The 13,419-nt window shown below is 37.9% G+C and overlaps 1 protein-coding gene across 1 annotated transcript; it reads right to left on the minus strand.

The window, feature by feature from the left end:
• Nucleotides 1-4,484: 4,484 nt before the first annotated feature.
• Nucleotides 4,485-12,032, minus strand: LOC129266985 (uncharacterized). Its single transcript, XM_054904741.2, has 2 exons — nt 11,628-12,032; nt 4,485-8,321 (listed from the first exon to the last, which is right to left on the minus strand). Exon 2 carries the CDS (start codon nt 8,202-8,204, stop codon nt 6,486-6,488), a length of 1,719 nt encoding a protein of 572 aa, XP_054760716.2. The 5' UTR covers nt 8,205-8,321; nt 11,628-12,032; the 3' UTR covers nt 4,485-6,485.
• Nucleotides 12,033-13,419: the final 1,387 nt, after the last annotated feature.

Here is a 13,419-nt window from a genome sequence, read left to right on the forward strand (position 1 = left end):
AGACATACAGGGAACGCGACTTAGCCTTGCCCCCTCCCGCCCATAACGTAAACGTGTTCGACTGACAAAGACTACGCTAAAACAACCCAATATTTACCCTACTAGTTCGTACGAAGTCCTTGCTGATATTTCTATTAACACTTTTACTTATATGTTATGTCTAATTTGAGATATTTGTAAATTATCAAAGAAAAATCGTATTTATTACAGACATGATTCATGTTTTGTCGTTATTATTCTTACAAACTGTTTTTTCAAAAATAATTAATATCAAAGTAATGAGAATAACTATTCTAAGAGTCTGGATCAACAGCGAGCAACACGTGCGTGATGGAAAATTACCGTACAGAATGAACGTCCTTTCACATGTAGTGTGTGCGTGAACGAGGAGAATTACTATCGGCGCTGGAATGATTATAATCGATTATGACCCATTTATCAGGACAACAATCCGTAGTCTCAATTTCCATACTACTACTTGACTATACAGAAGCTTAATAAGTTAAGTTTCATAGGTTTTTTTTAATGAAAACTTACGAAAAAAAAACAAAACAAGTACAATTTATGCACAGCTACATTTAGTGACATTCAAACAGAAACTATCGGCTGAAAAGACATTATCATTCGAAAGTATATAGGTAGGTATAGGCTTATTATATATGGTTAAAAAACTAAGAGACTACGAATATCTGTTTTTATAATTATACATACATGATATAATAAACTGTTTCATTGATTTTGTGATCAGCATAACAAACAATCACTAACATTAATTACATGACTACAATACAATGAAAAAATAACATGATAATTATACAGGTGCCGCGGAAGCGGGGGGGGGGGGGGGGGCTTCATCCCCCACATTTTGCCAAAACCGTGTACAAAAACATAAAAATTACCAAAGGGTTGTGATTTTTTGCATGGTCAGCCCCCCACTTTTGGCTCAGCTCCCCCACTTTGAAAACCGTTCCGCGGCCCCTGTTATAGTAATAATGCTATTGTTACTATAAATTTCAATGTGAGAAGGGACTATATAGTAAAGCCGAAGTAGGCCCTTCTGACACTAAATCTAAAAAATTGCTGAATTTTTTGTTGTCTCTCCAGTTTATTTTCAAAACGGATAAAATCTATTGAAGTGAAATATTAAAATGAATAGATTAAATACGCGAATCTAATAAGAACAAATCTTCAAAATTAATACTTCGACCAGGTTATATTTATTTTTCAAAATTCGTTAATCAATGTCTAATAATCCTGGCTAATGATTTGTCAAAGGCATGGAAATTATTTATTCTATATTATTTTAATCAAGTAGTTAAAAAGCTGTATATGTTTTTTTTATATTAGATCAAAACAAAACATAAGCCTACATCGTTAATACAAAAAAAAAATGAATTTCAAAAAGAAAATACTTATTCTTATAGATGTCTCCGTCCTACAAGTATTTTCCAACAAGCCGCTGTTCAGTCGTAGCCTTAACCAATTACATATATTTTTTTTCTGAATGAGTTAAATAATAGGTTTATGCTTTGGCACGATATTTTAATTCAATATAGTCCTGCGCATATAGCCATCACAAAGCATTTTTGGGAAGGGCCGCTGTGTCCCCCCCCCCCCCCCCACTCCCGATGAATGCACCTCCGCACTTCCGGAAGGAAACGCTTCATTTATTTTTCATAAAAAAGCAAGGTCATCAGACTTCTTTAAAGGAATTGACAGCGATTACCCTTTCATTGGCGGCAATGCTTTTTTTTAACAGCGAGAATGTTATTATTTGTTTAATCTTACTTATTGTCTTTTTCTATTCTTTATTCTATTGACGCTTATTATATATGAAAAACAAAACATTAGGGGGGCGGCCCGCAGACTATAAACTTTGAGCTCTCACCAGGGTGATCCTACGGGTGTCGATTTGTGTTGTGAATCTATGATTGTTCAAGGGGGGGGGGATGATCTATTGTTTCATGATCCCCACCCCACTCGGATATAGGGGGGGGGGCGGGGGACCCATTTCCACATTTCCTTTAGTTTTCTATTTAAAATTATATATCATTTTGTCTACAAAATGTGTCATATTTTGTATATATGATTGATGTTGTTGATAAATAATTATAATGACAATGATTTTGTATCGTAAATATTTTGTTGACTGAAAATGATTTGTTTCAATATTCATGTCATTTCTGTTGGAAATAAAATCTGAATCTGAGAAAAAATAGTATGAAGTCACGGATTGACTCCAGTGCTATATTGTCAACATAATCTACTTTTTGTCAGATTTTGGGGGATTTTTCGTTGATTTGTTTATTTTGTGTTAAATCCCTGCACTCAGGAGGCCCACAACTATCAACCTGACTTTCAACAGTTCGGAAGAGGGCGCCATTGAGGAATGACCCATACGGATTATTGATTATCAGCTGCTCAAACACGCTCAATTCGCTAATATATTTTAGAATCCAAGCTTGTCCAAAATAATTATTCGGATGTTGGCTAAACGAGATGATCACGTTTAAATTATTATTTTTTTTATCTCGTACAAAAATATCAAGAAAACATAATCAGAAGTTTCGATTAGAAACTAGTCAAATATGATTAGAATAACAGTTGCACCTAGCTGACCCTATTACTAATAATTTTTACTGATTTTTTTTTAGTGTGCTCACTCCTCTCTAATATGGCTATTGTTCATACAACATGGAGATATAGGCCTGGTTTCATGATTGTTAAGAGAAAAATGTTCGATTTCACTTTTTTTGTAATAAAGTCAATCAATGTCAATGTTCATAATTTAGCTTTTCGTTCATACATGCAGACCCTATTTTTTATAGCAAGTTGCTTCATATAAGCGACCTATATACAATTTATGTTTAAATTTGAAAAAAAATACCCTCCCACGTGTATTTGATCCTATATTTCCTCTTAATCGGTTGTTTTTGGTTATCTTTTCTACTATTCTAGCAATATACTTTTTAGCCAGGAAGAACTTCCCCTTAAACAGGATAAGTCAAAATTATGTCTTACTAATCTCCTAAATGGCCCTCACTGTAAAAAATAATAATAAGTGACATTTTGTATTGAGTACCTGCTTACTCATGCATGGCGCGAAGGTTCGTTAATATAGCATTGGCTAATATTAATATGTTCTTGACAAATTAGTTTGCTCAAAATTAAATCTCAATTTTTTTTCCAGAGGGATTTGGGGATGCTAGTGTGTTGTCTTCATCAATTTTAGGCCTATTCAATTCAATTACTTTAAATATTTTAAAACACTGGTTTTAGATCAAACCATTCAGGAGTTTTTTTAAAATTGATATTATTTTGATTGATGTTTTAATTTCCTCCTTTTATTCAAATGCACTTTTTATTTGATATCCACCTATTATCAGATATTGTCGGAGAACTGATCACATCCATCTATATAAATACTTGTCCTCCTTTCTTTCCGCCAAGTCTTCATTTTTACTCCCCGGATTAGCCTTTCGCCTTTGCTCCTTTTCATTCATGTAAATCCCTTTCAAAATAATAATAACGATAATAATAATAATAATACAATTCTCTTTTTTTCTACCCCCTGTTAATAATAATAATAATAGGCATTTATATAGCGCCATCTATCTAGATATATTATATTCCTAGGCGCGTTATTATTATTATTATTATTACCCCGGCTTTATAGCTCGAGCTGCCTTTCAGCGCTCATGCATTCAAGGAATTAATCCTGCCGGGTACCCATTCACCTCACCTGGGTCGAGTGCAGCACAATGTGGATAAATTTCTTGCTGAAGGAAATTACGCCATGGCTGGGATTCGAACCCACGACCCTCTGTCTCAAAGTCAGGAGACTTATCCACTGGGCCACAACGCTCCATTTTATATGATTATGATAATCTATTTCTCTGTGACTCGCCTCTCTTACTTTTTCTTCCTCGTGCAAAAACACATTTTTTTTCTTCTCACACACCCCCCTCAGCTCCCTCTCTCCTTCTCAGAAACCCTCTCACACACGCACATCTCACCACACACACTTTGCACGCATACACAGTTAAAAAATAGCACGCTGTTTTAACCCGTCACTCTAACAACAAGTTGTTTAAACTTTTACACAATTGTTTAAACGTTGTCAACATCTTGTTAAAAAAAATAAACAACTTGTTGCAAATTTTAACCAATATTCATTGACATGTTAGAGTGACGCGCTTAAACAACCTACTTAGAATTTTAAACAGCGTTTAACAGTGTACATCCACACAGGCATTCTCTATTTCTTCATGGAAATATCTCACTCTGCATTAAATATAATCTCACGTTCTGTTCTTATCATGTCTCTTTATTTCTCAATATCTACACCCCCATTATGCTCACACTCCCCGATCTCCCACCCTACCCCCACCTCAAAATTCCCCCCTCTCGAACTGACCGTCTCTCGTTTCCATTTCTATTAAAGACATACAAATGCAAGAAAGTGAGAAATCAAATAGTTATTCTTATTTAATTGATTACAATCACGATTATGAAACATTTTTTTGGTCAACAAGTCTAAATGCGACCGCACACCTTATACGACTGCTCGCGATCCGATTTTGGAACAAATCGCATTTTGCTAATTTTCTGAGAATATGAATGGAACATATCATTATTTTTATTACAGGTTGAAATTAATTGAAAGAATACTAATATAACCATTTTGAAAGATTGCAAGCCTTTATTTTGGAGTAAAGGCCAAGTAAGTTTCAAATCGTAGCCAATCGTACGCCCGCTATGACTTCATTACGACTAGATATTAAATTTGCTTTTATTCTAAGAAGAATGATAGCATAGTCACAGATTTGAACGTATGTATTCGTACAATGATTTCCAACATTACACAGTAAGGTATTCCATGTCTCAATATTAGCATCAAATTATACTACGTGTTATTCCAAAATCGGGTCGCAGACCGATCGTAAGGTGTGCGGTCGGCTTTAGGCATGATCAAAGCCCGATGAAGCAATATCCGAGCTACAAAAGGCGACCCCGAACCCCGTTACATGGTTACACAAACCTTAGCAATGATCGTAGCACATATTTTGCGATTTGCCAATGCAAAATCCATCGTAAAAATAAAGCTTTCGTTCAATGATAAGCTTTGTTGTACAGGACCAAGGATATCTTAAAAATGGGACGGGCTTACCTGCTGGTGGCCTTATCTCTATTGAATTATAAGTGTAGTGTAGAATTACCTTGTATAGCAGACTGACTCTCATTTCTATAATATTCTTCCTGCTCAATCGAATGCATTTCCCCCTCTTTCGCTTGACGTTGTTCGTGTTGAATGGTGACCCCGGATGGCGACTATAAGAACCCACGATGTATCATTGTCACCTTATTATTTCGATATACCACTATTATTTATCAATTTTCTTCGTATAGAATTTACATATCCATTCTTCCCGCACCGTATATGAATTAATTTAAAATATTAGCATACGACCGCATTCTTTTTATTAAACACAACACACAAATCAAACGTATTTCTTCTCCCCACCAATTACATGAATTAGGCTTCTGGAACCTGCGTCCGATATGACACGCTTATGCTCTCACCTATCATGCCTATGCCCCCATGCAATACGGCCTTCTTTAAGGTATTGTCTCATCATCCCCTCCTACTCTGTCTGCCCCAAGGAGTTCTGATTTTTTTCAACGACTGATTGCATTGAACATAATGTACCAGGGGCTGCGGAATGGATTTGATTTAATGTGGGGAACTGAGCATGCAACGAAATCACAATCAGATAGTCATTTTAAGGTTTTATACACATTTCTAAAAAAAAGAAAAAAAGTGGTGGTGCTGAGCACATCACCCCTTCTCCCAGGTAAATCCGCAGCCCCTATTTACAATCAATCTTAAATATGAACTGCAAGATAAAAAATCACCAAGATTTTTGTTACCGGCCTCAAACATGCATACATTCCATATTTCAACCTCAATGACAGTCATTGCTTTTGACATCGCCTTGATTATGGTTGTGCTGATAAAAAGATTAGGAGTTTTAGAGACTCACACAAACAGAGATGTTTGAGATGATGATGGGTATGATGATAACGATGATGATGATGATTACGATAATTTTGTTGATGATGATGGTGATGATGATGGGTAAAAAGAAGATGATGGTAATGGTTGTGATGGTGGTAATGTTAATGGTGAATGATGACGACGACGATGATGGGGATGATGTTGATGATGACGAAGATGATGTTGATGATAATGGGTATATTGAGGATGATGGTGATGGTTTTGATGTTGTTGGTGAATGACGACGACGACGATGATGGTGGTGGTGGTGATGATTAGGGTTAGGCAGATACTTGAGACCGTAAGAAAACCGAATGACTGTGATTGCAGCCGTACATCTCGATCAAACCGTCTGACGATTAGTAGGAGACGGATTCTTTTCTCAGAACCAACGCGATGGAACTATCTTCTATCATGACGGCTACCTTCAAAGAGAATCTAACAGTTCTTCGAATCTCATCAAATTATGCAAATTTCTTGATTGTCTGAACTTGCTGTCTTTAGTCCTCGACGCATTCGATTTGAAACCGGCAGCGACGTGGTCAGGTAAGCTAAACTTTCCTTTGGAATGATAGAGGTCAGTAGATCCGCCAGAATCCGGAATGAGTGAATCGGCTAGGCGGGTAAACCGCGGATCTGCCATTAAATCTGTTCTATCCGATAGTTTTACGTTGCGGGCGTTCATGCTTGCGATCTTCTTGGCCCGCCGTTTCTTATTACGCGAGGTTGACCGCGTCCTCAGAAGCGCGATCTGAGCTGCAACTGTCAGCGAGTTAGCAGATTGTTTCTTTGATTTCTTACTACCATCATCAGGAGATTCCGCACCGCCATCTTTTCCGCCTTTGAGTCTCTTTGCAATGGACGAAAAGGATGCCATCTTGGTACCCCCGGGAGTTGCGCTTCTGTCTCCTTCTGCCCTGAAACTTTCCACTAATATTGCAGGACTTTCGGGATTTGTGAAAGACTCTGATTTGATTAGTTCTACTAAGAACTTTCCACGGCTGGGAGGTTTCTGTTCGCCACCTTCTTGATTTGTATAAGGATCAGGATGTGGGGCCACTCTGCTATCAACAGAATCTCTTGGATATTCGTGATCCCGATTTGCGGAAGCTTCTGGTCGTGGAGAAGCTGGTGAATTGATTCTAGAAGGTGGCTTGCTCCTGGGAGTTTCTTTTATTTCATTAACCTGTTCAATCAACAAATGTTTCATGAAAGAGATATTTCGACTGGGTGATCTATTAATCTCAAAATGCGTATCAGGTTTATCATCAGGAGCATCAGTTAATCTATTCTGAGCTGTTTGTTCACCCTTCGCCGAGGCTGCGCGCGATTTTGGCAGCGAATCCCTATAAGATTCCGCTTCATTTGCTTCTTCGATTCCTTCCAGAACACGGTTCGTTGCTTCCTCGTCATTGATATTGCTGATGCACGCTCTCATGTACGGGCTATTCAAGAATCGTTCAGTTTCACCCACTGCGGAATCGTGCGATTTGTCCCTGGTGCAGCTTAGAGGACGCATGTACCCTGGTGACCTTCTCCTAGACTCTACCACTTGATCCTCTCTGGATGAAGCATCCCTCGTCTGCTGACGCACCGCTCCTACTGGATAGATAGTAGGAAGCTGTGGGCGATCAGTATCGCTTGTTGGGGCCATGGGCGATCGACTACCATCGCGTCTGGTCAAGTTCATCGCCTGATCAACCTTCTGCTTGTGGTGCACAAACTCTCGCTTCTTCTGGATCATCAGTCGTTTAGTCTGATCCTCGTTTTCCAGGAGTTTCTCATACTCGCGATTGAAGCGTCTGACCTCGTAATCATTGGTCTCCATGATGCACTTCCCAACGCGACTCTCTACGATATTCCTAGCCATCTCCAAGCCTTTCCTGCGATCCATCAAGGACTTCTGGGAAACTTCCTTGGTCTGTTCCTGGTTGTTGTACTTGGACATCATCTCGGAGTCAATGCTGGTGGAGTTGGTGATCCGAAGCCCGACTTTCCCGATGGTCGTTAGTTTGAGTTTGCGGGCGATGTCGATGGCGGCCTGCTTGTTGATGTGCCGAGGGCCTGGCGGGTCACGTGGGTACTTCAACGATGAAGGTTTCTTGCTCTCCTGGGGTATCCCCATGATTCTCTCCATACGAGACATAACGACAAGTTGGATCCCTCAATTTCGTCTTGAACTGCAGAAGAAAGGTCTGGAGATGTCCAGCTGAAAGGGGTGTGCCGCATATGACATCAGAAGCATTTCGATTGCTCAGAAAATCTGAAAAAAGAAGAAATGGATTACAGAAGCATACTTCAAAGAAAAGGAAAAAATGATCACCTAAAGTTGTCGCACACAACAGCCCAAAATATCTATGGTTCAGAAACTGCATTATTAGTCACATAAAATGTATAGGGATAGATCAAGGGTGATTGACCAGTTGGCAGACGAAAAAACATTCTATTTCTAAAAACAACCCGAATCTTCAATGGCCTTCATTTTTTAATGCAAAGAAGGGGGGGTCAAAGATTCCCATACCGTTAAGGAAAGTTCTGTAACTATACGTTCAATCCTGTGTATTAAGGCCACCCAAACATGCCAAATGAACAGAAAAAGTGACCGCTGGAGACAGGTGGCCTTTGTAGACACGTTATATCTTATCAAATGGGAGACGATTGGGATCACTAAAAACAGGATTTCAATGTAGACAGGTGGCCAGTAATAGGTTTGAATATACGTGTCCAACTTGTACGTCCAACCTCACCCACCCCGATATACTCAGAGAAATGTACTGTAGATATAGTAAACCTAGAAAACTTGCGCTGAAATCATAATCCTTACAAGTAATGATACCAATGAAAAAGATTTCGAGTATAAATATTTGAGTCTCTTTTGGGTTTTGCACGATCAAGCATCCAGAATACCTCTCGTTTACACGTCCGGCCACCCCCCTTTTTATACATAACAATATAGGCCTACTCTCTGTAGCTCTATACGGAGTAATCCTCTTCTCCTCCAAACACCAGCGATTCAAAAGACTGTAGCACACGCTATTGGGCATTAATGGGGCCAAAGGCTATGTATCTTAATAACAAATATTTATTTTCTTTAATACAAACATTATTTTATACTTTATAAGGAATACTGTCTGAACTCCAGCCATGTGGGCATATCTCCTAACATGTCTTATTAACTAGTAACGAAATGAAATGAAAATTTTAGTGGCCATAAATAGAAACGAATACAAACGATTCATTTGTTTTATCTTTTAAATCCAGGCCAATCGAGATAACTACTAGTTTGACCTTTACCAAACTCAATGTTTTGTTCTATGGTGTAGAATACCGTCTATTTGAATAGCGTATTATTGAAATCTGTCATTAGTAGGCGATCTTCGAATGGATTGTTTAAGATATCCGACGAAATTCTGCAAACCTATTCAATAAAGTACAAGTATAATCTGCGTGTGTTTGAATTAATAATAATACAATTTATAGAGCGCTTTATACGGGTGTTTCAAAGCGCACAGATGGGCTGACTAATATAAACAACCAATCCATTAATTAAAGATATGAATAATAATAAAAAATAAAAAGAATATACTAGTTGAAAAAAGTGAGGATTTGTTTGAATATGTCTGAATTACTGCTGACTTTTAAACTAGCTTTGGAGAAGGCACCTTTCATACGTTTTAATCAAGTCAAACTAGGGTTTACCCTCAACTGCCTGGTCAAACAAAGTCATGACATTTCCAATGAAAATAGTGAATATAACTATTTATAAAGATATATATATGCTCAGCAGACCCAATGGAACTAAAGTAACTCTTGACAAATTCATCACTATGAAACATTACGAAATTATACCTAGAATTTGGCATCACGTTCATCAATCGTAGACGATGATGACCCGGGGTCAACTTTGAGCCTAAGCTTATTTTTCAGGAGATCACTTCAGAAAACTTTCACTTGAACTTCTCGAATTCCATCTACCATTTACCCATTTCTGGTATCTACATGTATCTACTCAAAAAGATGCCCAATTCGAAATTTGATACAGTAGGCCTATTATTCCACTGCTACTTTTGCCATCATGTTAATGTTTGTTAGCACAGACATAATTTTCATGACTGCCCTTGGCGATATGGAAGATTGTCTGAGGTTTGCCTGCATGGCATATAAAAAAAAAGATCTATCCAACCTTCTCTACATGTATGCTGAACCCCAAGGAAAGAATAAATATATTTTTCAAGTTGAATAAAATGTGTATTAATGTTTCTTGTTGTATTAGGAGAGGAAAACAAACCAACAAAATCTATCTGTTTGAATTCTCCCGTTAGGCATATCTGAATCGAGTCGTGGTTCAGGGAAAATATGAGCATGATCAAAGCACTAATACTTTCATGAATCATGAGAAGAAAAGACAACTAATGAAATTGTAGTTATGGGATCAACTAGCATGGATCATATTGTGTTTTAGATTAGACGGCATGCCTAAAATGTTTAGCGTCATAGATCATGTAGATATGTGATACATTAAGTCGTATGTGATTAGGGAAAAAACCCTGAAATATGTGAATGGAATAAGATGATAAAAGAGACTAACCTTGAGTGGTAATTGGAAATTTCCCTGCTTCACCCCTCCCTCCTCTAAAACATACCCCTAATTATCTACTCTTATGTTAAATGTTTCAAAGGTTTAAATTCATTTTACGAGAACACAGCGTCACCATCAGACTTTAATGGCCCGTATTCTGAAGTATGGGAAGCCAAAAGTATCAAAATATTTATTAAGTTGTATGTTTCCTATGTTTACTGTGCTCTTTCCTGATTCATCGATGGTGAAGACAATCATCTATTTATACTTCCTACACAATTATGAATGATTTGAGAGCAGAATGAGCTGAAGTATGATATCTCTACTGTTGGTGATTATGTAACAATTGGCTGTCCATACTTAAACTACAACTTTAAACCTGAGTTTAAGTTAAACCCGACTTCAGAATACGGGCCAATGACTTTCTATGTAAGATTTCACAATGTTTCAGGTGATACATCCAATAATCTTACACTGTTAACAAACCCGTGATTGTACAGAAAAAAAAAAGATTTTGCAGAAAGCAATAACAGAATCATTCTGTTAATTCATTAAACAGGAATTTTTCTGCAATTTAACAGAACATGTCTGTTTAAAAAAGGGGAAAAGGGTGTTTTATTTAAGGAAATTTGTAAGATTCCGTACACCAAATACCAATTTCCTGTAAGATTACGCAGTCTGGTAACTGGGTAATGTTACAGGTGTTCTCGAGACTCTGGTGCAGGAACTTCTTTTATTTTAAGGAATTTTTTTTTAACAGTGTATAGGTTTCCATTTTTTATGTGATTTTATCATATAAAGAACCGTATTTTCGCTAATAACCTTAATTAAGCACGTGATCCCTGAATGACAATAATTTTTCGAAAGTAATTTCTAGCTGGTTTACCTTAACATTTATTACACAAGAATGAGTCAATTATATTACATATATTATAATGCATGCTGCGTTAAAAATGTATATAGATCTACAGACTAAATGTATATACTTACCATGGTTGCGAGAAAGGGCCTGGAGAGATTTCGAGACGGAAGTTTTATGGTCCAACTTTAAAGCTTTTAATTGCTGTAGGCTCTACCTGATAGGAGTGGTTAATGGGTTCACAATATTCAATTTCTCTCACACTAATTCCCCGTCTTGAGTATAGGCCTATTCGTCATGAACTACGACGGTACATTTTGATCCGTAGTCGCCAAAATAGAACAGTTATATTCGGCCTAATCCAAGTCATAACACTCTTGGCCTATACACTGTATAATACAGTCCCATAGCGGTGTCCCATTAGGCATTCTCATTTCTATTGTTAGACACTGAAGCGAGGAGGGGTACTATACCACAGTAAATGCGGCGTGGGTTGTTAGGGAACGCCAAATCCCTGACAACCCGGGCTATAGTATGAACTATGCCCCGGCGATCAATCACTCGCGGGCTTTGTCACAACGCTCAAAATAATCATAGGGAATGGTTCCCGTTCACGCCCCCTCTCGCTCGATGTTGCCCCCATTTACCTTTCTAATTTCCTTGATTTGATTGTTTTTCTAAACAGGTTTTTTGTCACGAATTTATAATACAGACAACTCAGTCTCTTACCCCTCTTTCTCTCCACCCTTCCCTAATTTCCTTAATTAATTTCCTAATCCCGATTTTGTCTAGAATAATTGCATCCAAAAATAAACCTGTGCAAAAAATGCACATTCAGCTACACTCTAAAAACAGCTAGAGGGTAAAAATTTCCCTCAATATTGGGTAGAAAGGGAACATGCATGTTTGCTGGGTAATTTTTCCCCTCAATATTGGGCAAAATGCATGTTTGAAGGGCCAATTTCATCGCAAAGTTGCGTAAAATGTACCAAATATGTGGTATCTTTTTTACCCAACAAACATCCATGTTCCCATTTTACCCAATATTGTGTAAACCTTTTTTTTAGAGTGTAGCTCTTAATACCTCTGTTCCCCCTTTCTGTCTGTATCCTCACCATCCCACTCACCCCCTCTCTCTACTTCCTCTTTCTAGTATCTTAATTTTCATATACTAATTCTGATTGACAAATTATTACAACCGGGAGGCCTTGTTTCAAATACAATAACATAATAAAGCTCTCTCTGTCCCTCACCAATAATTGTATCACGAATCATTGATTAAATACATCTCCTTCTCAGCGGCGTAACAGGGGTCGGTGGCCAGGGGGGGGGGGGGGGGGGGGGCAAGAGCCAAAAATTTCCCGGTCATATCATGGTATGAACATGTGTAATGGTGTAATGAGGCGACGATTTTGAGAGGGCCAGACATTGCGTATCAGGCAGAATTTATCTTTAAAAAAAAGTTGCGAGCGAAGCGAGCGAGCAAATTTTTGATATTTTTTATACAAAATCCAATTTAGTGATAGATTTTGACATGATATCCAGAGAATAATATATTTCACTCTTCTCTCTTTCCATTCCTTTTTAGTGGTCTGTATGCCACTCTGAACATGATTCTTTGCAGCAGTAGCATGAAGAGTAAAAAAAACGAGAGGCGCAGTATGGCGCAAGTGCTAAAAAGCTGCTTAATATAAGTCCAAAGGGAGCGAAGCGAGCGAGAATGAAAATCACATTTTCATGAGAATATAGCTTTGAGATATTTTTTGACATTGTATTCAGTAAATAAAATCATATCCTACACTTTTCCTTTGCTTTTCTTTCCTCCTTTTTTTTCTTGGTTGTAGAACTTTTGGGGACCATGGCCCAACCCTTCCATAATCATATACGGCAGTGCTTTGCGGTTGGGGTCCGTCTGGAGCCCCC

Source organism: Lytechinus pictus, chromosome 8 (assembly GCF_037042905.1).
Source record: "Lytechinus pictus isolate F3 Inbred chromosome 8, Lp3.0, whole genome shotgun sequence".
Taxonomy (NCBI): domain Eukaryota; kingdom Metazoa; phylum Echinodermata; class Echinoidea; order Temnopleuroida; family Toxopneustidae; genus Lytechinus; species Lytechinus pictus.

What these genes read in the sequence shown, in the direction of transcription:
- LOC129266985 (XM_054904741.2), bottom strand. Translation starts at nt 8,204, where the DNA reads ATGTCTCGTATGGAGAGAATCATGGGGATACCCCAGGAGAGCAAGAAA.